Source organism: Mobula birostris, chromosome 13, assembly GCF_030028105.1.
Source record: "Mobula birostris isolate sMobBir1 chromosome 13, sMobBir1.hap1, whole genome shotgun sequence".
In the NCBI taxonomy this organism is placed as follows: domain Eukaryota; kingdom Metazoa; phylum Chordata; class Chondrichthyes; order Myliobatiformes; family Myliobatidae; genus Mobula; species Mobula birostris.
In genome coordinates this window covers 110,530,253-110,555,109 of record NC_092382.1, presented here as the reverse complement: position 1 = coordinate 110,555,109, position 24,857 = coordinate 110,530,253, and the positions used below count along the sequence as shown (strand labels likewise).

The following is a 24,857-nucleotide window of genomic DNA, read 5'->3' as shown; positions in this document are numbered from 1 at the left end:
GTTAGGAGGGGGAAGAGGAAGAGTCAGGTAATAGAGAGTACCCTGGTGGTTATGCCTCTTGACAATAGGTACTCCTGTTTGAGTACAGTTGCGGGGGGGACGGCTTACCTGGGGGAAGCGACAGTGGCCGTGCGTCCGGCACAGAGTCCGGCCCTGTAGCTCAGAAGGGTAGGGAAAGGAAGAGGAGGACAGTTGTAATAGGGGACTCGATAGTAAGGGGGTCAGATAGGCGATTCTGTGGACGCAGTCCAGAGACCCGGATGGTAGTTTGCCTCCCTGGTGCCAGGGTTCGGGATATTTCTGATCGCGTCCAAGATATCCTGAAGTGGGAGGGTGGGGAGCCAGAGGTCGTGGTATATATAGGTACCAACGACATAGGTAGGAAAAGGGAAGAGGACCTGAAAGGAGAATATAGGTAGTTAGGAAGGGAGTTGAGAAAAAGGACCTCAAAGGCAGTAATCTTGGGATTACTGCCTGTGCCATGCAATAGTGAGAGTAGGAATGCAATGAAATGGTTGGTAAATGCATGGCTGAGGGATTGGATTAGGGCGCTGGGATTCAAGTTTTTGGATCATTGGGACCTGTTTTGGCGTTGGTATGACCTGTTCAAAAAGGACGGGTTGCACTTGAATCCTAGGAGGACCAATATACTGGCGGGGAAATTTGCGAGGTCTACTGAGGTGATTTAAACTAGAATGGTTGTGGGGTGGGAATCAAATTAAAGAGACTAGGAGGGAGGAGGTTAGTTCACAACAGGGGGATGGGAACAAGTGCAGAGAGACAGAGGGGTGTAAAATGAGGGTAGAAGCAAAAAGTAGTAAGGTGAAAATTAAAAGTGGCAGGCCGACAAATCCAGGGCAAAAATCAAAAAGGGCCATTTTTCCACATAACTTTATAGGGGCTAATAGTGTTGAAAAAGAGCGCCTGAAGGCGTTGTGTGTCAATGCAAGGAGTATTCGTAACAAGGTGGATGAATTAAAAGTGCAGATTGTTATTAATGAATATGATATAGTTGGGAACACAGAGACATGGCTCCAGGGTGACCAAGGATGGGAGCTCAACAGTCAGGGATATTCAATATTCAGGAAGGATAGACATGAAATAAAATGAGGTGGGGTACCAAAGCTGGTTAGAGAGGAGATTAACGCAATAGAAAGGAAGGACATTAGCCGGGAGGGTGTGGAATCGATATGGGTAGAGCTGCATAACACTAAGGGGCAGAAAACGCTGGTGGGAGTTGTGTACAGGCCACCTAACAGTAGTAGTGAGGTTGGGGATGACATTAAACAGGAAGTCAGAAATGCGTGCAATAAATGAACAGCAGTTATAATGGGTGACTTCAATGTGCATATAGATTGGGTGAAGCAAATTGGTAAGGGTGCTGAGGAAGAGGATTTTTTGGAATGTATACGGGATGTTTTTTTTGAACTATCATGTCGAGGAACCAACTACAGAACAGGCTATTCTAGACTGGGTATTGAGCAGTGAGGAAGAATTAATTAGTAATCGATCGTGAGACGCCCCTTGGGTAAGAGTGGCCATAATATGGTAGAGTTCTTCATTTAGATGGAGAGTGACATAGTTAATTCAGAAATAAAAGGTTCTGAACTTAAAGAAGGGTAACTTTGAAGGTACGAGCCGTGAATTAGCTAAGGTAGACTGGCAAATGATACTTAAAGGGTTAACGGTGGATATGCAATGGCAAGCATTTAAAGATCGCATGGATGAACTACAACAATTGTTCATCCCAGTTTGGCAATAGAATAATTCAGGGAAGGCAGTTCACCCGTGGCTGACAAGGGAAATTAGGGATAGTATCAATTCCAAAGAAGGAATGTATACGGGAAGAAGATTATGAGAGAAAACTGGCAGGGAATATAAATACTGACTGTAAAAGCTTTTTAGAGATGTGTAAAGAAAACGGTTGGTTACGACAAATGTAGGTCCCTTACAGATAGAAACAGGTGAATTGATTCTGGGGAACAAGGACATGACAGAACAATTGAATAACTATTTTGGTTCTGTCTTCACTAAGGAGGACATAAATAATCTTACGGATATAGTAAGGGACAGAGGGTCTAGTGAGATGGAGGAACTGAGGGAAATGCATGTTAGTAGGGAAGTGGTACTAGGTAAATTTAGAGATTCAAGCAGACAAATACCCAGGGCCAGATGGTCAGCATCCCAGAGTGCTTAAGGAAGTAGCCCAAAAATAGTGTATGCATTAGAGATAACTTTTTCAAAACTAGAGAAACCGGGGAATTATAGACCGGTTCGCCTGACATCGGTGGTGGGGGAAATGCTGGAGTCAGTTATCAAAGATGTGATAACAGCACATTTGGAAAGCGGTGAAATCATCGGACAAAGTCAACATTGATTTGTGAAAGGAAAATCAGGTCTGACGAATCTCATAGAATTTTTTGAGGATGTAACTACTATAGTGGATAGGGGAGAACCAGTGGATGTGGTATATTTGGATTTTCAAAGGGCTTTTGACAAGGTCCCACACAGGAGATTAGTATGCAAACTTAAAGCACACGGTATTGGGGGTAAGGTATTGATCTGGATAGAGAATTGGTTAGCAGACAGGAATCAAAGAGTGGGAATAAACAGGACCTTTTCAGAATGGCAGGCAGTGACTAGTGGGGTACCGCAAGGCTCAGTGCTGGGACCCCAGTTGTTTACAATATATATTAATGACTTAGACCAGGGAATTCAATGCAGCATCTGCAAGTTTGCGGATGACACGAAGCTGGGCGGCAGTGTTAACTGTGAGGAGGATGCTAAGGGAATGCAGGGTGACTTGGATAGTTTAGGTGAGTGGGCATATTAATGACAGATGCAGTTTAATGTGGATAAATGTGAGGTTATCCACTTTGGCAGCCAAAATAGGAAAACAGATTATTATCTGAATGGTGGCCGATTAGGAAAAGGGGAGGTGCAACGAGACCTGGGTGTTATTAGACACCAGTCATTGAAAATGGGCATACAGGTACAGCATGCGGAGAAAAAGGCGAATGGTATGCTGGCATTTATAGCAAGATGATTCGAGTACAGGAGCAGCGAGGTACTACTGCATTGTACAAGTCCTTGGGAGACCACACCTGGAGTATTGTGTGCAGCTTTGGTACACTAATCCACGGGTCCCTAACGTTTTACGCACTGAGGACCGGTTTAATATTCAGAATATTGCTGCGGACCGGCCGACCCGGGGTGAGGGGTAGGGGTGTAGGGTTGCCGACGGACAAGAGTAGCAGTCAAATACATTGTGTTTACCAATATATAGACTACAATGACCATGACGTTTTGCGCGGACACCAGAGCGCATGCGTGACCTGCGCATGCGTGTACAGGCCGATTTTCTTTTCTGTAAATCGTTTTCGGCGATTCTGTTCGCAGGGAGGGGTTAATCACGACCGGAATATAGGGGCATATGTGGCTAGTACACTCTATTTCGTTTCTGAAACGATTTAACTAACAAATTTAATATTAAACACACTGCACATATTTTCCTCGCACGAATACAGCGATGAGTTCAATTATCAGTGGGGGACAGGGGGGCCTGAAGTAAGTGTTGAACGAACTAACAGTAGAAGTGGTAGAGCCAGGTTCGACGTTATCATTTAAGGAAGGATTGGACAGCTATATGCACAGGAAAGGAATGGAGGGTTATGGGCTGAGTGCAGGTCGGTTGGACTCGGTGAGAGTAGCGTTCGGCACGGACTAGAAGTGGCGAGATCGCCTGTTTCCGTGCTGTAATTGTTATATGGTTATATAAGTAAGTTAATAGCATCGTGACATATTAAGTAACGTTTGGATATTAAACACACAGCGGATATTTTCCCCAAATGAATATATAAAATCATTGCAACACACCAATATCGCGGAATCAGTGGGAGCCCTGGGCTTGTTTTCCTGCAACAAGACGGTCCGATCGCGGGGTGATGGGAGAGAGCGATACTCGGCGGGGTTTCCTTATGTCCAGTTTATTATGCAATTTATTTTTTCGTTGCAGTCATTGAATAAAAATGTTGGAAATGGAAGCAACGTTCTCAGTGCTTTCGTGTCTATGTCAGGATATTTAGCCTTGACGTTGATCCAGATTGCCGGCAGAGATGTTATATCAAACATACTTTTCGGCCTGCCGTCATTTGAAAGATCGAGGAGTTGATCTCCTTCCCGCGCTGACATAGATGATGCGCGGGTAATGACCTCGCGTGCGTTCAAGTTCAGCACTAAGCGTGACAGGGAATGAGGAAAGGTCAGCTGACCCCTATGGCAAAATCATATCGTTTCCTCGCGGCCAGGTAGCGCATACTTTGCGGCCCGGTCGTTGGGGACCGCTGCGAGGAAAGACATTCTTGCCATAGAGCGAGTACAAAGAAGGTTCACCAGATTGATTCCTGGGATGGCAGGACTTTCATAAGATGAACGACTGGATCGGCTGAGCTTATGCACTTTGGAATTTAGAAGATTGATGGGGGATCTTATTGAATCGTATAAAATCCCAAAGGGATTTCACAGGCTAGATGCAGGAAGATTGTTCCCGATGTTGGGGAAGTCCAGAACGCGGGGTCACAGTTTGAGGATAAAGGGGAAGCCTTTTAGGACGAAGATTAGGAAAAACGTCTTCACACAGAAAGAGGTGAATCTGTGGAATTCTCTGCCACAGAAAACAGTTGAGGCCAGTTCATTGGATCTATTTAAGAGGGAGTTAGATATGGCCCTTGTGGCTACGGGGATCAGGGGGTATGGAGGGAAGGCTGGGGCGGGGTTCTGAGTTGGATGATCAGTCATGATCATACTGAATGGCGGTGTACGCTCGATGGGCCGAATGGCCTACTCTTGCACCTATTTTCTATGTTTCTATGTTTCAGTCATTTCATCCATCTTTTGCTTCACATAATTGAAGAATGCCTTGGGGTTCTCCTTTACCCTACTCGCCAAGGCCTTCTCAGGCCCCTTTCTTGCTCTCTCCGCCCCTTCTTAATCTCTTTTCTTGCTTCCCTATATTCCTCAATTGACCCATCTGATCGTTGCTTCCTAAACCACATGTATGCTGCCTTCTTCCACCTGACTAGATTTTCCACCTCACTTGTGACGCATGCTTCCTTCACCCTACCATTCTTTATCTTCATCACCGGGACAAATTTAACCCGAACATCCTGCAGGAGATCTCTAAACATCGACCACATGTCCATAGTACATTTCCGTCTACTCTACCCCATTCCACTCTCCCGTGATAAGACAGGAAATGAAACACTTTCAGCCCTATCTCACCGTGATCAGACACAGTCCGATGCTCTTCTTCCCCGTCACATCACACAACACAGGGTTCAGATATGCAAATAGCTCCCTCCACACCATCCTATCAGACACTCCCGGCTGGAGAACACAGAGACGTCTTTTCCACACCCTCCCAGCATAAAATCGTGCGATCAGGCTTAGGGTTAAGCGCCTTTCATACTGTCCATTTGCAGCTTCCAGGGATCAGGCACAGTGTCGCTGTTTCAGCACCGTTTGATTACTGACACCCGGAGAAAGACCTGGAGTGAAGCTCTTTCTCACTCTCCCATGCCACGCGAACATGATCATAAACAGTCCCATCACAGACACCCGGAGTCAGTTATATAGCGTAGGTCTCCGCACGCCATTCAGTCACAGACTTCCTGATGGGTCAGACACAAATTTACGTTCCAACCACAATGACCCGTCACACACTCCCGGGAACAGACGAAGAATGACGCTCTTGTCTCACGGGCCCATCATACTCCCCCCGGTGTCAGACACAGAGTGATGCTCCTTCCACAATATCTCGGGTTCAGCCTCAGACTGAAGGTTTCTCTCCACCACACTATCACACACTCCTTGGGTCAGACATGGAGTGAAGCTCCCTGCACACTGTCACATCACACAGTCCTGCGGGCACACACAGAGTCAACCTCCGCCCACACTGCCCCATTACTCCCGCCCGTGATTAGACAGGCAATGAAACGCTGTCGGCACCATCCCACCGCATACTCCTGTGGTCAGACACAGTATGATGCTCCTTCTACCCCGTCACATCACACAACACAGGGTCGGGAAACTGGAGATGCTCCCTCCGCACCGTTCTATCACTCACCCCTGGTAACAGGCACAGAGCGGAACACCATCCAGGCACGCTTCACTGTTCCCGATGTCAGACAGACACATGCCCCCCTCCCAAACGCATTCACCCACTCCCCACCTCGGCTATTCCTTCCCTCATCACTGTGTCACAAACAGAATCCAATCATACACACACGGGATGAGACACAGATTTAAGCTTCCTGCACAAGGTCAGATCACACAATAAAATGGTCACACGCAGATGGAATCTCTCTCTCCGCGGTCTCATCACACACTACAGGCGTCAGACGTGTAGTGAAGCTCCCTTCCACATTGTCCCATCATACACTCCCGGAGTCAGACACCGAGTTTAGCTCCCTCTACAAAGTCCCGTCACATACTGCCTGGGTCAGAAACAGAGTGAACCTCTCTCTCCATGGGCTCATTACACATTCCAATGATCAGACGTGGAGTGATGTTTCCTGTACACCGTCCAATTACACTCTTCCCATGTTAGATTCTGAATGTTACTCCTTCCACACCGTTTCATTACACACTCTAGGGGTCAGACACAGAGTGAATCTACCTCCACACCGCCCCTCATACACTCCCTGAGAAAAAGATCAGAATTTAGATCCTTCCCCAAAGTCCAATCTCACAGAGCCTTGGTGAGACACACTGTGAATCTCTCTCTCCACAAACCCATCACACACTCCAGCGGTTAGACACGGAAAGAAACTCCTTTCGCTCACACGACAAATATCAGAGGGAGACAGATTCTCCTCTTCGTCTTCTCAACACACCACAGAGCAAACTGTGTGACACAGGAGAAACCTGCCTTCTCACCGTCCCATCACACACTCCCGAGAATAACACAGTGCGAATCTCTCTCCTCACGTCCCATCACACACTCCTGTGGTCAGACACAGAATGAATCTCCCTCCACACGGCCACATGGCACACTACCGAGTCTAACAAAGTGTAAATCTCCCTCCTTACGTTTGATCACACACTCCCTGGCGACGCACAGAGTGAAGCTCTCTCTGAACCGTCCCATCACACCCCCACTGTGTTCACACACAAAGCGAAGTTCCGCCCTTACCCTCCCATGGCACACTCACGGGGTCAGACTACCTTCACAACATCCAGTAACACAATCCGGTGTCACATAGAGTGAACGCCCTCTGCACTGTCCCATTACACACTCCCGGAGTCAGACACAGACGCTCTCTCTCCCTACGATCCCATTACACACTCCGGGAATCAGATACAGTGTGATGCTCCCTCCACACCGTCCCATCACACAGTCGCGGATTCAGTCACAGAGTGAAGCCCCCTCTGCAACGTCCCATCACTCACTCCTGGATTCAGACACAGGATGAAGCCCCCTCTGCACCTTCCCGTCACACACTCCCGGATTCAGAGTGAAACTCTCTTTCCGCCATGTCATAACACCATTCAGGGGTTAGACCTTGAGTGAAGCTCTCTGGGCCCTGTCCGATCACACAAGCCGCCTGTCAGACACAGAGTGAAGCTGGATCCATACCGTCCCATCAGAGATTTCCGGATTCAGACATAGAGTGAAGCTGTAAAAATAGGTCTCACAATCCTTTGGGCAGGCGCAGAGTGAATCCACCTCCACAACGTCCCGTCACACTCTCGTTGGTTCAGTGATAAAGTGCAGCTTCCTGCACGCAGCACCATGACACACTCACAGGTCAAACACAGAGAGGGAATCTCCCGCCATACCGTCTCTTCACTACTCCCGATGTCAAACACAGAGTGACGCTTCCTCTCTCTGTGTCTGCCCTGTGATGAGGAGCGGGTTAAAGGAGAGGATGATGCCTCACCTCTTCTGCTGGTCAACAATTCACAGATTTGAGCCTTGGTTTCGTTCACAGCTTTGTACTTCGCTTCCATCTCGTTGATCTTGGATTGAAGGGTTGAGTTTAACTCATCGTAATTTCGGTCCACGGTGAACTTGGACTGACGAATCTGTGACACTGAGAGAGATGGTGAAGGATAATTAGCGTTTACAGTGACACGTGATTCAGCAACACGCTACCGAGCGGGCCACAGAGAGTGTTGTGTCAGTGTCACGGTGAAAGTTGTCACAGTGAGAGGTGTCGGCCTGTCGTGTCACGCTGAGGGGTATATTAATGTGTCGGTGAAGGTTATGTTGTTGTCACAATGGGGTCTGCATCAATATCATGCGGGTCACGATCGAGTTGTTTTGAAGGACGTGGCGGTGTCACCGTGATAGCTGATTCTGTGCCCCGGTGAGAGTTGTGCCGGGTCGCATTGAAGTGTACCTCGATGTCACGGCGAGGGAAATGTCAGAGTAAGGAGCCTGGTGCTGTCAAGGTGAGTGGAGTATCTCTGTCATGGTGTGGGGTGTGTTTGTATCATAGAGAGGAATGTTTTTGTGTCACGGTGAGAGACATGTCATTGCCACGGTGGTTGTAACAGTGTCAGGCTGAGGTGTTTTGGTATCACGCTAAGAGGTTTGCCCGTGTCAGAATGAGGCGTGGGTAATTGCCTCTGTGAGCGGTGCATCGGCGTTATGTTGAGCGGTGATACTGTCTCGGTAAGGGGTGTTACAGTGACTTCTGAGTCTTTGTCACGAGGCGGTGAGGATCACGACGAGGAGCGTGAAGGTGTCACAGTGTACGGTGCCTCAGAGTCACAGTGAAAAAGCGTGTCGGTGTCATTTTGAGGTGTGTTTCGCTGCTGCCTTGAGGAGTTTATCAGTGATACAGTCAGTGGGAATGTCGATGTTACAGTGAGGGGTACGTTGCGGTCAGTGTGACTGCCACGGGTGTGTAACGTCCATGGTCCGTGTCTGTGTTGCGGTTAGGAGTGTATCTGTGTCTCGTTGAAGGTCGTGACCGTGATACGGTGACTGAATTGTTCATGTTCTGGTGAATGGCGTGCCGGTGTCCGGATGAGTCTTGATTGTGTTACGGTGAATGCCGTGTCTTTATCATGCTTATAAGCCATATGACCAGAAGACAAAGGAGCAGAAGTCGGACATTCGACCCGTCGAGTCTGCTCCACCATGTTATGATGAGCTTATCCATTCCCCCACTTAGTCCCTCTCCCCCGCCTTCTCACCATAACCTTTGATGCCCTGGCTACTCAGATACCTATCAATCTCTGCCTTAAATACACCCAGTGACTTGGCCTCCACTGCCGCCCGTGGCAACAAACCCTGTTCTGAATGGTCGCCCTTCAATCCTTCAGTCATGCGCTCTCGTACTAGACTTCCCCAACATGGGACACAACTTTGCCACATCCGCTTTGTCCATGCCTTTCAACATTCAAAATGTTTCTATGAGGTCCCCCCTCATTCTTCTAAACTCCAAGGAATACAGTCCAAGAGCGGACAAGCGTTCCTCATATGTTAACCCTCTCATTCCCAGAGTTATTCTAGTGAATCTTCTCTGCACCTTCTCCAACGCCAGCACATCCTTTCTCAAATAAGGAGTCCACAACTGCCCACTGTACTCAAATTAAGGTCTCACCAGCGCCTTATAGAGCCTCGACATCACATCCCTGCTCCTATACTCTGTTCCTCCAGAAATCAATGCCAACATCGCATTCGCCTTTTACACCACCGACTCAACCTGGAGGTTAACCTTAAGGGTATCCTGTACGAGGGCTCCCAAGTCCCGTTGCATCGCAGAACTTTGAATTCTTTCCCCATTTAAATAATAGTCTGCTCGCTTATTTCTTCTGCCAAAGTCCATAACCATACACTTTCCAACATTGTATTTCATTCGCCACTTCTTTGCCCATTTTTCCAATCTATCCAAGTCTCTCTGCAGACTCTCCATTTCCTCAGCACTACTGGCCCCTCCACCTATTTTAGTTTCGACAGCAAACTTAGCCACAAAGTCATATATTCCATAATCCAAATCGTCGATGTACAATGTAAAAAGAAGCGGCCCCATCCCGGACCCCTGTGAACACCACTCGTAACCGGCAGCCAACCAGAATAGGATCCCTTTACTCCCACTCTCTGTTTCCTGCCAATCAGCCAACGCTCTATCCACGTATATAACTTTCCCGTAATTCCATGGGCGCTCATCTTGTTAAGTAGCCTCATGTGTGGCACCTTGTCAAAAGCCTTCTGAAAATCCAAATATACAACTTTCTCTGCATCTCCCTTGTCTACACTACCTGTAATTTCCTCAAAATATTTGAAATAGGTTTGTCAGGCAGGATTTTCCTTGAAGGAATCCATGCTGAGTTCTGCCTATCTTGTCATATGCCTCCAGGCACTCTGTAACCTCATCCTTGACAATCGACTCCAACAACTTCCCAAACACCGATGTCAAGCTAACAGGTCTATAATTTCCTTTTTGCTTCCTTGCCTCCTCCTTGAATAGCGGGGTGACATTTGCTATCTTCCAGTCCTCCGGAAGCATGCCAGAATCTATCGAGTTTTGAAAGATCATCGCTAGTGCCTCCGCAATCTCCACAGCTGCTTCCTTCAGAACACAAGGGTGTATTCCATCTGCTCCGGGAGATTTATCTACCTTTAGACTATTCAGCTTCCTGAGTATGTTCTCTGTCGTAATTGTGACTGCGCACACTTCTCTTCCCTGCCAGCCTTGAGTGTCCGTTATACTGCTGGTGTCTTCCTCAGTGAACACTGATGCAAAATACTCGTTCAGCTCCTCCGCCATCTCCTTATCTCCCATTACAATTTCACCAGCATCATTTTCTATCGGTCCTATGTCTACTCTCACCCGTATTTTGCTCTTTATATACTTGAAAAAGCTTTTAGTATACTCTTTGATATTATTTCCGAGTGTCCTTTCAGAGTTAATCGTTTCCCTCTTAATGACCTACTTAGTTTCCTTTTGGAAGCTTTTAAACATTTCCCAACCCTCTATCTTCCCACTATTTTTTGCTTCCTTGTATGCCGTCTCCTTTGTTTTAACTTTGGCTTTGACTTCTCTTGTCAACCACGGTTGCATTCTTTTTCCATTCGAAAATTTCTTCTTTTTTGGAATATCCCTGTCTTACCCCTTCCTCACTTCTCGCATAAACTCCAGCCACTGTTGCTCTGCCGTCTTTTCCGCCAGTGTCTCTTTCCAGTCAACTTTGGCTCGTTCCTCTCTCATGCCGCTGTCATTTCCTTTACTCCACTGAAATACTGACACATCGGATTTCGGCTTCTCTTTCTCAAATCTCACAGTGAACTCAATCATGTTATGATCACTGCCTCCTAAGGGTTCCCTCACCTCAATCTCTCTAATCACCTCTGGTTCATTACACAATACCCAATCCAGTACAGCCGATTCCCGAGTGGGCTCAACAACAAGCTGTTCTAAAAAGCCATCTCGCAGACATTCTACAAATTCTCTCTCTTGAGATCCAGTGCCGACCTGATTTTCCCAATCCACCAGCATGTTAAAATCCCCCACAATTATCATAACACTGCCGTTCTGACAAGCCTTTTCTATTTCCAGTTGTAATTTGTGGTCCACATCACTACAGCTGTTTGGAGGCCTATAAATAACTGCCATCAGGGTCCTTTTACCCCTGAAATTTCTTAGCTCAACCCAAAAAAATTCTACACCTTTCGATCCTATGTCACCTCTTTCTAATGATTTAATATCATGCCTTACCAAGAAAGACATGCCTCCCCTTCTGCCTACCTTCCTAAACTTCCAACACACCGTGTTTCTTTGGACGTTCAGCTCAGATTTTATTTCCTTTCTTATACAAGGCTGCTTCTTCCTATACGTTCTGTCCTTGCTTTTAGCCAGAATATACTATTGTTGGGGACTCTAATGAGTCTCTTGGAAAATCTTCCACTGTTACTTACCCGTCGCACTATATTATATGTGTTCCCAGTTTAAATTCTCTCACATCCCATTTTTGTTTTACGTTGTGGGGTTTATCGGTGTCACAGAGACAGGACGATTTGTGTCAGGTTGAGGGCGATGTCGGTGTCACGGTGTGGGGCTTATCGTTACCAGGGTTTTGAGAGCATCGGTGTCAGAGTGCGGGGCGGGCGCGGCGTCACGTGGCGTGTCCCTGTCAGTGTGAGGGGAGTGAAGGTTCTCGGTGAGTGTGTGTCGCTCTGTGTCACGGCGAAGAACGTGTCGTCACAGTGGATGGCTCGTGTCAAAGTGAGTGGTGTGCTGTTATCACGATGAGGGGTAAGTAGGCGTGCTGTGAGGGGCGTGTCGGTGTCACGATGGGGGATGTATTGTTTTGACGGCGACCCTTATGTAGGTGATGCAGTGCGGTGAGTGTTGGTGTCACGATAAGGGACGAGTCGGCTTGAAAATGAGGAACGTGACTCTGTCATAGTGAGGGATGTGTCTGTGTCACAGTGCGGGACTTGCCAGTGCCACGGCGAGGTGCGTGTCGGTGTTAGAGTGAATCGTTATTACAGTGGGGGGTGTGTCGGTATCAGGTTGAGGGATTTGTGGTATTATGTTGACGGATGTGTTGGTAGGGTCGTGTCAGGGTCACGGTGAAGGATGTGTGGTAGTCATGGTAAGGGGCCCGTCAGTACCGCAGTGAGGGGTGTGTTGGTACCGCAGTGAAGGGTGTTTCCCGGTAATGTTCGGAGTGTATCGCTGTTATAGTGACCATTTTCATTTTCTGCGGTTTGGTCGTTACGACCGGTGTTAAACTCACCATGAATCCTCCAGCAGATACCCGTGATAATGAGGGTCGCTGTTAAAACGCAGATTAGCCATATGCTTGAGTCTGATCTGTCTCTCCCTGTGGGTCGTTCACTGACCATGTCGTCTGTGGAAAAATCGTTCCTCGACATTGTTAATTGTCATTTTCCCTGATCTATTCCACCCCTGATCTTCCCACTCTCTGAGTTCAAATCAGTCTCTCCCCTCCTGAAGAGCAGTGGACATAAATCACAGAAAAATACAGGCCCTTCGCTCACAATTCTGTGCTATACTAGTGAAATCCTTTCTGCCTTCGCAATCTCCATATCCCTCCAATCCAATTAGATTCTCCCAGTCTACCTCTTGCCGTGGAGATTGGCCACAAGAATATTCTGTTCTGGCTCCACAACTCTTTTCAGCTTCCTGACTTTCACACTGTTTCCCCTTTCCTACACGATGCATCTAACTTCATCCCAATATGTCCTCCCGATCACCCCTCAGCTTTCCAAATGATCCTGTGTTCATCCAGTTCCAGTTCCAGCTCCTTAACGCCGAGTGTTGGAAGCTGTATCCGGATGCACTTCTCACAGGTGAAGACGCCAGAGACACTGGAGGTCTCCCTGCATTCCCATGCCCTACAAGAGGAACATTCAATTCTGCAGCCAGGCATGCCTACTGTTCTAAAAGAGCAATTATAAAAAAGGAAACAGTAAAATAACGGAAAATACATCTATGTACTTTCTCTCAACCGAGACTCTCCTGGCTGAATCATCGAAGAGCTAAAACCTCAAATCCCCACGATAGCACTGCCCACACCAATTATTGGCTCTCGGCTTGCACCGGCCCTTTCTAATAAATTCCGGACCCTGATTGGTTGCTCTTCAAACGCTGATACTTCCTCTAATCGCTGTTTTTTAATGGCCACTCGCCGACCAGTGTGAGTGACACTTACTTGGCTCCTGATCTCTGCTTGGAGACACTGAAATCAGATATCTGTCTGACTCAGACACAGAGGGAGTCTCTCTCCATACCGTCCCATCTCCCTCACGGAGTCAGACACAGAGTGAGCCCCACTCCCCCCAACCCCCCACAACGATCCAGTGCAAAAGATCGTGGTTAGGCAAGTAATTAAGCTTCATCCACATTGTTCTATCACACACGTCCGGCTATAGACACAAAGAGAATCTCCCTCTTTCCCGTCCCTAATACATTCCCGGGGTCAGACAAAAATACTGCACAACGTCCTAACACACACACCCTGAGTTAGACACTGAGTAATGTTCTCTCCACACAGTCGCAACACGCACTGTCAGGGTTCAGCCACAAAGGGGAGCTGCATCCACCGCGTCTCATAACACGCTATTCGGTTCAGTTATTTTATGAATTCGCCCCCTTCCTCCTGCTCCATCGAGGCCCACGCTACCGGATTCAGAAAAAAAAAAGAGTCGAAGCTCCCTCCCTCCCCTCTGCTCTGTGTGAGTGTGTGTGTGTGTGTGTGTTTGGGTGTGTGTAGTGTGTGTGTACGTGTGTGTGGGGGGGCTGCGTGTGTGTGTGTGTGTGTGTGTGTGTGTGTGTGTGTGTGTGTGTGTGTTTGTGTGTGCATGTGTGCGTGTGTTTGTGTGTGTCTGTGTCTGTCTGTGTGAACGGATGGGGTGTGGAGAACTATAGTAACGGCGATATCGAGGAGCAGATCGGGAAATAGGTCCTCGAAAGGTGTAATAATAAATTTGTCGTAAAGGAGTTTTAATTTCCCAAATATCGATTGCCATCCCCTCAGAGCAAGCGGTTTAGAAGAGGGGTGGAGCTTGTTAGGTGTTTTAGGAAGTTTTCTTCACACAATACGGAGATAAGCCTACAAGAGGAGAGGCTGTACTTGTTTGGTATTGGGAAACTAACTTGGTCAGGTGTCAGATATCTCAGTGGGAGAGTATTTTGGAGAGAGTCATCATAATTCCATCTCCTTTGCAATAGCATTGGAGAGAGATAGGAACAGACAAGTTAGAAAAGCGTTTAAAAAGTGTACGGGTAATTATGAGGCTATCATGCAGGAAAATGGAGGCTTAAATTGGAAACCGATGTTCTCAGGGAAAAGTCGGAGGCAATGTGGCAAATATCCAGGTGATATTTGTCTAGAGTTCTGCATATCTACGTTGCATTGAAACAGTGAAGTTATGGTAGGGTACAGGAACAGTGGCGTACAAAGGGTGCAATAATTCTCGAAAGAAGAAAAAAAAAAGTTTCTCAAGGTTCACTGAGGTAGGAAATGTTAGAGATCCAGAAGATTACAAGGCTAATCTTGTAATCTTGAAGGCAGCATACATGAGGTTTAGGAAGCAGGGATCAGATGGGTTTATTGAGGAATATAGGGAAGCAAGAAAAGAGCTTATGAAGGGGATGAGAAGAGCAAGAAGGGGGCATGGGAAGGCCTTGGCTCGCAGGGTAAAGGAAAACCCCAAGACATTCTTCAACTGTGTGAAGAAAAAAAGAATGACAGGAGTGAAGGTAGGACCAATTAGAGATACAGGTGGGAAAACGTGCCTGGTGGGTGTGGAAGTGAGCGAGGTCCTCAATGAATACTTCTCTTCGGTATTCACCAATGAGAGGGATCTTGTTGATGGTGAGGAGAATATGAGTGAGTTTGATGTTCTGCAGCATGTTGATAATAAAGGAGTGGAGGTGTTGGAGTTGCTAAAATACATTAGGTTGGAAAAGTCCCCGGGGCCTGACGGAATATTCCCCAGGCTGCTCCACAAGACGAGCGAAGAGACTGCTGAGCCTCTGGCTAGGATCACTATGTCCTCGTTGTCCACCGGAATGGTACCGGAAGATTGGAGGCAGGCGAATGTTGTCCTTTTGTTGAAAAAACGGCATAAGGGATAGTCCAGTAATTATACACCAGTGAGTCTTACGTCTGTGGTGGGAAACCTGTGGAAAAGATTCTTAGATACGGGATCTTTGGGCATTTAGAGAATCATGGTCTGATCAGGGACAGTCATCATGGCTTTGTGAAGGGCAGATCGTGTCTAACAAGCCTGATAATGTTCTTTGAGGAGGAGACCAGGCATATAGATGAGGGTAGTGCAGTGGATGTGATCCATATGGATTTTAGTAAGGCATTTGACAAGGTTCCACACGGTAGGCTTATTCAGAACATCAGAAGGCATAGGATCCAGGGAGGTTTGGCCAGGAGGATTTAGAATTGCCATGTCTGCAGAAGACAGAGCGTCGGGGTGTAGGGAGTACATTCAGCTTGGAGGATTGTGACCAGTGGTGTCTCACAAGGATCTGTTCTCGGACCTCTACCTTTCATGATGTTTATTAACGACCTGGATGTAGGGGTAGAAGGGTGGGTTGGCAAGTTTGCAGACGGCACAAAAGTTGGTGGTGTTGTAGAGAGTGTAGAGAGTGTAGAGGATTGTCGAAGATTGCAGAGAGACATTGATAGGATGCACAAGTGAGCCGAGAAGTGCCAGATGGTGTTCAAACCGGAGAAGTGTGAGGTGGTACCATTTGGAAGGGCAAACTCCAAGGCAGAGTGCAAAGTAAATGGCAGGATACTTGGTAGTGTGGAGGAGCAGAGGGATCTGGGGGTACATGTCCACAGATTCCTGAAAGTTGCCTCACAGGTGGATAGGATAGTTAAGGAAGCTTATGGAGTGTTAGCTTTCATAAGTCGAGGGATAGAGTTTAAGAGTCGCGATGTAATGATGCAGCTCTATAAAACTCTGATTAGGCTACACTTGGAGCACTGTGTCCAGTTCTGGTTACCTCACTAGAGGAAGGATGTGGAAGCATTGGAAAGAGAACAGAAGAGATTTACTAGGATGCTGCCTGGTTTAGAGAGTATGCGTTATGATCAGATATTAAGGGAGCTGGGGCTTTACTTTTTGGAGAGCAGGATGAGAGGAGACTTGATAGAGGTGTACAAGATAATAAAAGGAATGAATAGAGTGGATAGCCAGAGCCTCTACCCCAGGGCACCACTGCTCAATACAAGAGGACATGGTTTTAAGGTAAGGTGTGGGAAGTTCAAGGAGGATATAACACGAACGTTTTTTACTCAGTGGTGGTTGGTGCGTGGAATGCACTGCCTGAGTCAGTGGTGGAGGCAGATACACTAGTGAAGTTTAAGAGACTACTCCACAGGTATATGTAGGAATTTAAGGTGGGGGCTTATACTGGAGGCAGGGTTTGAGGGTCGGCACAACATTGTGTTCCGAAGTGCCTATAATGTGCTGTAGTGTTCCATGTTCTATGTTCTAATAGGAAGCAGCTTAAGAAGGAAATTAGGAGAGCCAGAAGGGGCCATGAGAAGGTCTTGGCCTTCACGACTCAGGAAAACCCCAGGGCAATTCTACAAGTAGGTGAAGAGCAAGAGGGTAAGACGTGGGAGAATGGGACCTATCAAGTATGACAGTGGGAAAGTGTGTATGAAACCGGAGGAAATAGCATAGGTACTTAATGAATACTGTATTCAGTATTCACTGTGCTTAAGATCTTGGTGATTGTCGTGATAAGTTACAGCAAACCGAAAAGCTTGTGCATTTATATATTAAGAAAGAGCGTGTGCTGGCGCGTTTTGAAAGCATTAAGTTGGATAAGTCGCCGGGACCGGATGGGATGTACCCCAGGCTACTGTGGGAAGCGAGGGGGGAGATTTCTGAGTCTGTGGCGATGATCTTTGCATTAGCAATGGGCACGCGAGAGGTTCCAGAGGATTGGAGGGTTACAGATGTTGTTCCTTTATTCAGAAAGGGAGCATAGATAGTTCAGGAAATTATAGACCAGTAAGTCTTACCTAAGTGGTTGGTAAGTTAATGGAGAAGATCCTGAGAGGCAGGTTTTATGAATATTTGGAGTGGAATAATGTGATTAGGAGTAGTCAGCATGGCTTCATCAAGGGCAGGTCATACCTTACGAGCCTGATTGAATATTATGAAGATGTGACTAAACACATTGATAAAGGAAGAACAGTAGATTTAGTGTATCTGGATTTCGGAAAGGCATTTGATAAGGTACACCATGCAAGGCATATTGAGAATGTAAGGAGGCATGGGATGCAAAGGGTCATTGCTTTGTGTCTACAGAACTGGCTTGCCCACAGGAAGCAAAGAGTGGTTGTAATCGAGTCATATTCTGCATGGAGGTCGGTCACCAGTGGAGTGCGTCAGGGATCTGTTCTGTGACCCTCAGTCTTCGTGATTTTTATAAATGTCGTTGATGAGAAAGTGGAGTAATATATTAGTAGGTTTCCTGATGACACAAATGTTGTTCTCTGGCAGAGGAAATGAAGGAGCTGCACAACGTGAGGGCGGTGTGGCGCGGCCTGCAGTCTGTGCTGCCCCCTAGTGTTCACACGGCAGAAGTCAAGATCTGCTGCGGTCGATTGAACATTATGGTAAATTCCATTGTCGCAGGGCCTCAGGTAGATTGGAGGTGTTGTGGATAGTGTGGAGGGCTGTCAGGAGTTACAGCGGGACACTGATAGGATGCAAAGCCGGACTGAGATGTGGCAGATGGAGTTCAACCCAGATAAGTGTGAAGTGGTTAATTTTGGTAGGTCAAATATGTGGCAGAATGTAGTATTAATGGCAAGACTCTTGGAATTGAACGTAGGCCCGAGAAGTAATACTGCAGCTACATAGGACCCTGATCAGACCACACTTGGATAACTCTGCTCAGTTCTGGTCGCCTCAATACAGGAAGATGTGGAAGCCATATAAAAGAAACAGAGGAGATTTACAAGGATGTTGCCTGGATTGGGAAGCATGCCTTATGAGAATAGGTTGAGTGGACTCGGTTTTTCCCCTTGGAGCGGCGGAGAATGAGAGGTGACCTGATAGAGGCCTATAAGATGATGAGAGACATTGATCGTGTGGATAGTCAAAGGCTTTTTCCCAGGGCTGAAATGGTTGCCACAAGAGAACACAGGTTAAAGCTGCTGGGGAGCAGGTATAGCGGAGATGTCAGGTGTAAATGTTTTACTCAGAGAGTGGTGAGTGCGTGGAATGGCCTGCCCGCTACAGTGGTGTTGGCGGACACGATACACTATTTTAAGAGACCTTTAGATAGGTACATGGAGCTCGGTAAAATAGAAGGCTGTTGGTAAGACTAGTATTTTCTAAGGTAGGAGCGCGTCCGGCACAACTCTGTGGGCCGAAGGTCCTGTATTGTGCTGCAGTTTTTGTATGTTTCTGTGACGGAATGTGTGGAGCGGGCTTTGCGGTGAAGGCGTGCAAGCCACTGGAGTTAGTTGCGGTGAACCCACACAATCGGTTCAACCACACCGAGCATTGGAGAGTTTGAGAACCGAGAGATCGATATTCGGTTGGAAAGAGGGAGGTGTGGCCACAGACGTTAACTCTTCCACTCCCTCATCGCACTTCGCTCTGAACACAAAGAGGGAGGGGTGGAGTGGAGTGGATCACAGAGGGATGTAGGGGTGTAGGGGAGGTGTGGGATTACAGAAACAGGCCGGGGTGCAGGAGAGGTCTGTGTGACGCATGCGTGGAAGGATAAAGGGGTGGAATTCGGCACGCAGATATGGAGGTTTGTTAGCGAGGAGACAGGCGATGGAGACGGGGAGGAGTGTGTCAGCATTACAATGCAGGCTGTGGCGGTGTATCGGTGACGCAATGAAGGACGCGTCGTTGTCACGGTAAGGGGTGTGTCGGTGTCGAGGTGACGCGTGTGTCAGTCCCTTGGCACACCTCACTATTCACAGTGTTTATACCCCGGACTTGTACACCTATGTCCCTCCCTCCTTCAACACTTCCCACTATTCACAGTATAGGTCATTGCATTCCACACTGAGATTAGACTGCGATTTGGATCCCAGTTACCAGGTACACCTTTGCAAGAAAACAACTTGTCCAAATTCACTTTATCCAAATTCATTTTGATCCAAGGTAAGATTGGACGTGCTCCAATTTAGAATCCAAACCCGAGGGCCGGACCTCTCCTTTTTCATAACTACCTTGAAACTGATGGTGTTTTGATCACCAGATTAAAGGTGTTCCCCTGCACAAACCTCTGACACTTGGCTTCTCTCATTTTGCAGTAGGAGATCAAGTATTGCCTTCCCTCTCGCTGGGATTTCTCCGTACCGTGTAAGTAATCTTCCCTGAATATTTTTGACAAAATCTCTCGCACTGGTCCTCTTGCAGAATGGGACTCAGTTGAAAAGCTAAAATTGCCTGCTATATCAGTCTTGTATTTCAGCAACAGTCGGTAATCTCATGCAGTTTTGTTTCTCCTAATCGAGTGGACTGTTGTCTGGTCTATAATGTAGCCCCATGAACATGGTCATACAACCGGTATTCCTCATTTGCACCCATAATGCCTCACTTAGACGAGTTCTCTTGTCTGTCCTGACTGTGCATTGCGGCGACATGTTCTCTGTTCAGTAATGCCACACCTCCTCCTGTAAGTCCTTCCGCTTTCTCACGTCTGAAAATAGGGAAACCCGAAATATTGTGCTGTCCTGCTTGCTCCCCCTACAACCAATTCTCAATAATTGCTGCAAAATCATAATTCACTGTGTCTATTCATGCCCTGATCTCACTGCCCTTTTTTAAAAGCTTCCTGCATTAAAATATACGGAGCCCAGGGCAGCAGACAGATCATGCACAACCTTTTGATTCCTGCTTTTTTTTTTTTTTTTTGAGGTCTTAACAGCATCTGTATCCATATCGACTTCGCTATCTGCTCTGGAACCCTGAATCCCATCCCCCTGCAACTCGAGTTCAACAATTCTCCCAAAAACTCCCATGCACGGTACCGGAAAAACACATCCCTCTGGGATGTCAGTTTCCCTCCAGTTGAGGTGTAAGCCGTCGTCTATCTCTTCTGTATAGATCCCACCTTCCTTGGAAAAAAAAAACACAATTTTCCCAAATTCTGAAGCCCTCCCACCGACACCACATTTGAGTGACGTGGTAAACTGTATGGTCTGCCTGTGTCTGGACACGCCGGGACGGGTAGTGGTCCTGTCCTTTAATTTAGTAGCTAAATCCCTGACCTCACTTTGCAGAACCACTTCCCGATTCATACCAATTTCATTGGTACCTATATGGACTAGGAGCTGCGGCTGCTCACTCACCCACTTCAGAATCATAAGGAAGGAATTGTGTGCTGAGAGAAGAGGAAGGAAGGGGAGGAGAGTGGAGGCCACAGAAAGGGTGTTCTGATCGAGCCTTTGGAGCAGAATTTGCGAGTCACCATTTTCTTGCTCCCTGTCTCTGATTGGACACTGTTTAATGGCCGAAATGCACTGGCCAATGAGTAGGAGTCACAAACAAGCGAGAATCCTTCCATATAATCCAATCACACACTTCTGGAAACAGATACTGAGTGACGCTCCCTCACAACGGTCCATCACACACACCCTCGATCCGGTACAGCGGGCAACTCCCTCAACCCTGTCCCGACAGGCACTCCGGGGTCATACAGAGAGTGGAACTCCATCCACACCGTCCCATCACACACTTCCAGGATCAGACAAACAGCGCAGCTCCCTATATATTATCCTATCACATTCCCGGGTCAGATATGTGAAGTACCTCCCGCCCCACTGGAGCAAACTCCACTGGAGTCAGAAAAAACTGCGCAACGCTCCCCCTCCTCCAGTCTCCCCACTCACCAATATCCAGTCCTTCCGCTTTCCAGTAATCTCAAATTGAGTGTGTGTCTCTCGGAGATGGTGTGTGTGTGTGAGAGAGCGGATGGTGTGCTGCTGGAAGAGGAAGGAAGGGGAGGAGAGAGGAGGCCAGGGAAAGGGTGATGAGACTGCAGACTCTGATGCAAGTGGTGTGGAACTACTGTGCATTCAGAGCTGTGGACTGGCTCAGAACCTGGTGATAGATGTCCGGTGGAATGGGGGAGGTGCAACACCAGACGTCATCTCCCCCTCATACTTCCCACAATTGCCTGTGACACAGAGGGAGGAGAGTGGAGGGACACGTAGATGGGGAGAGTTTAGCGGGTTCAGTGTATCACGGAGACGGGGAGGGGTGCATGGGTACGTACGGGATGATAGAACCGGCGAAGTGTGCAGGGGAGGGTGTTTCACAGAGACGGGGTTGCTTATCGGTGAGGGATGGGTGACGGAGACGCGACTGGTGTAGTGGAGACTCTGACGGTGACGGCGAGTAGTATAGGAGAGGGAGAGTTTGTCGGAGTGGGGGAAGGGTTTTGGAGAGGGTGGGTGTTATCCATACGGGTAAGGGTGTTTCACAGCTACAGTGCAGGGCGCGACTCTGTGTTGGTATCGCTGAGTGGTGAGTTTCTGCTACGGTGCAGAGCCTGTCAGTGTGTCACTGTCACGATAAGGGCGTGTTCGTGTCATCTGTGGTTCGTGTCGGTGACGCCGAAACTCTTTCAGTGTCCCTTTGAAGAACATCTCTGTGTGACAGTGAGGGTAGTGTGTCTCGTTCACAGCTGATGCAAACTGTACTGTACAAACTGCAATAAAGTCTCACGATAAATTCCTTGGCCCCCACCCCTTTATTTTCACCATGGATATCCAGTCCCTGTATACTTCCATCCCCCACCAGGAAGGTCTCAAAGCTCTCCGCTTCTTTTTGGATTCTAGACCTAACCAGTTCCCCTCTACTAACACTCTGCTCTGTCTAGCGTCCTTACTCTTCAGAATATCTCCTCTGGCTCCTCCCACTACCTCCAATCTAAAGGTGCAGCCATGGACACACGTATGGATCGCAGATATGCCTGCCTTTTTGTTGTGTTTCTGGACAGAGTGCGGAGGGAGATTTACGAGGATGTTTCCAGGGCTCGCGGTATGAACAGGCGTTATTCCTTGGAGCGTAGGGGTGGGTGCATAAAACCACAAGGTGCACAGATAGGTTGGGTACGCACAGTCCCCAGGTTCGGGGAATCGAGAATAAGAGGGCACAGGTTTCTGCTGATACGTGAGAGAGAGAGCAGAGAGATTGATTAGATGAGATTGGGGAGTGAGACGTTGGAGGGACGCGGGAAGAGTGGGCAAGATTGGGGGAAAGAGAGTGATAGAGCGAGAGGCGTTTAAAGCAGGGGAGAGGGGCAGGTGGGGGCTGACAGTGAATTTGAAAGACTAAGGAGAAAGAGGAGGTTGTCACGTGATTCATATCTCCTGCACTGGCTGTTTCAAGAGATCGTGGATCACCTCAGGAATATCCAGGCACACAGATGCAGCCGTCTCGCAAATGAAATGGTGCTTATCACGATTGCAATGGGAACGCTTACTGGACGATTTGCATTCAGTGCATTGGAACTTTCCAGAGTTCCACGTCTGTCCCCAAACTGTCCAAACTACACCGCTCTCTCTCCACAGCCTGGTGACAGTCTCCATACTATCTATTCCTCTTATTATCTTGTAGACCTCTATCATGTCTCCTCTCATCCTCCTTCTCTCCAAAGAGTAAAGGCCTAGCTCCCTTAATCTCTGACCATAATGCATACTCTCTAAACCAGCAGCATCCTGGTAAATCTCCTCTGTACCCTTTCCAATGCTTCCACATCCTTAATATAGTGAAGTGACCAGAACTGGACACAGTACTCCAAGTGTGTCGTAACCAGAGTTTTATAAAGCTGCATCATTACATCGCAACTCTTAAACTCCATCCCTCGAATTATCATGGCGGTAGAGGAGGCCATGTATGGACATATCCGAATTGGAATGGGAAGCAGATTTGAAGTGGGTGGCCACCGGGAGATTGGTCTGTTGTGCCGTATCTGTAATTTAATGTTGAGGGAACCTGCACGAGGATAACTAAATCACGTTCCTCCGTAGATTGTTGAACTTTCTCTCCATTTGGTAACTGGTCTACACCTTTATTTCTGCTACCAAATTGTATAACCATGCACCTCTAGACACGGTATTACATCAACCATTAGTTTGCCCATTTTCCGAATCTGTATAAACCCTTCTGTTGCCGCTCTGCTGCTTCCACACTGTTTGTTGATCGGAATTGTTATGACGGAGCTCCATTGACTGTGGTTTCCCGACGAGGAAGCAAAACATTCTGTTGTAGAGGGAGATGCACTGCCCAGGATTTGGAGCTTGTTGATAAGAACTGCGGAAATGATTGTGCTGAACTCTGAGCTGTTGTCAATAAACCGCAGCGTGATGTAGGTATTGCAATTGTCGAGATGGTCCAAGGCCTAGTGGGGAGCGAGTCAGAGAGTGCTCCATTTCGCTACCAGCGGCCTGGGTAGGACGAGTGAGGAGGGGCTACGGGGCGTTATGTTAAAGGGCAGGATCTCCAGGGTAGTCATCTCAGTATTGCTGCCCGTGCCCCGTGCTTTTGAGGCAAGAACCGGGAAGATTATACCGTTTACACTCCTAGGTTTCAGATAGTTCCAGAGAGATGGGAGCCAGAGTGCCAGAACAGTTATTGGAGAGGTTGTGGAGGTGGATAGTTGTAAGAACTCATAGAAAGGTTATAAACAGATGGTTCAGATCGGCGCAACTATTGTCCTGTGCTGCAGGAATTTCAATGCAGAAGGTCCTGCATTGGCTGAAAATAGTGCTAACGTTGAGGTAACTGGTTTACAAACGGAAGCAATGTGTACTGAATAGAGCATTTTGTGGGGGCAACATTGCAGTCAATCGGCTGAGTTGCATCGTAAAAGGTGGACACCATAAAAACGGATGAATACAGGACTGAGGGTGTTGAATTTTAATGTGGCGAGTATAATGGATGAAGCGGTGTTTCGGTGGCAGGAGGCAAAGAGTGGGAATAAACGGAGACTTTACTGGTTGGCTGCCGGTGATCCATCATTTTCCACAGGGGTACTGTGAATGGTTGTGGGACCTTTATCTTACAAAGAATGTGCTGAAGCTGAAGAGGGCTCTAAGGGGAGTCAAGAATTTGATTCCGAAAAGAGAGTTTGATGAATCTGGGCCTACACCGGAATTCAGTAAATGAGGGGTGACTTCATCGAAAACTTTCGAATGGCGAAAGGATTTCCCTGAGTGGATATGGAGAGGATTTCCAAGCTGGTGGGAGAGTGAAACACCAGAGGATAAATCTCAAACTAGAGAGGCGACCTTTATGCCCCACTTCCCCTCTGATTTCCGTGCGTACTGGCCCAGAGCCGCGAAGGATTCCCCGTACAACA

The 24,857-nt window shown here is 47.6% G+C and overlaps 1 protein-coding gene across 2 annotated transcripts in view; it reads right to left on the bottom strand.

Annotated features, from left to right (window-relative positions):
* The window catches only part of LOC140207352 (C-type lectin domain family 9 member A-like), a 32,750-nt gene extending 11,212 nt beyond the window's left edge, over window positions 1-21,538 (bottom strand). For both annotated transcript variants that reach the window (XM_072275903.1, XM_072275904.1), the window contains exons 1-3: window positions 21,382-21,538; window positions 12,754-12,867; window positions 7,941-8,093 (exon numbers count right to left, since the gene is read on the bottom strand). In XM_072275903.1, the coding sequence (XP_072132004.1) occupies window positions 7,941-8,093; window positions 12,754-12,862 (262 nt within the window). In that variant the 5' untranslated portion in view covers window positions 12,863-12,867; window positions 21,382-21,538. The remainder of the gene's footprint in view (window positions 1-7,940; window positions 8,094-12,753; window positions 12,868-21,381) is intronic.
* Window positions 21,539-24,857: the final 3,319 nt, after the last annotated feature.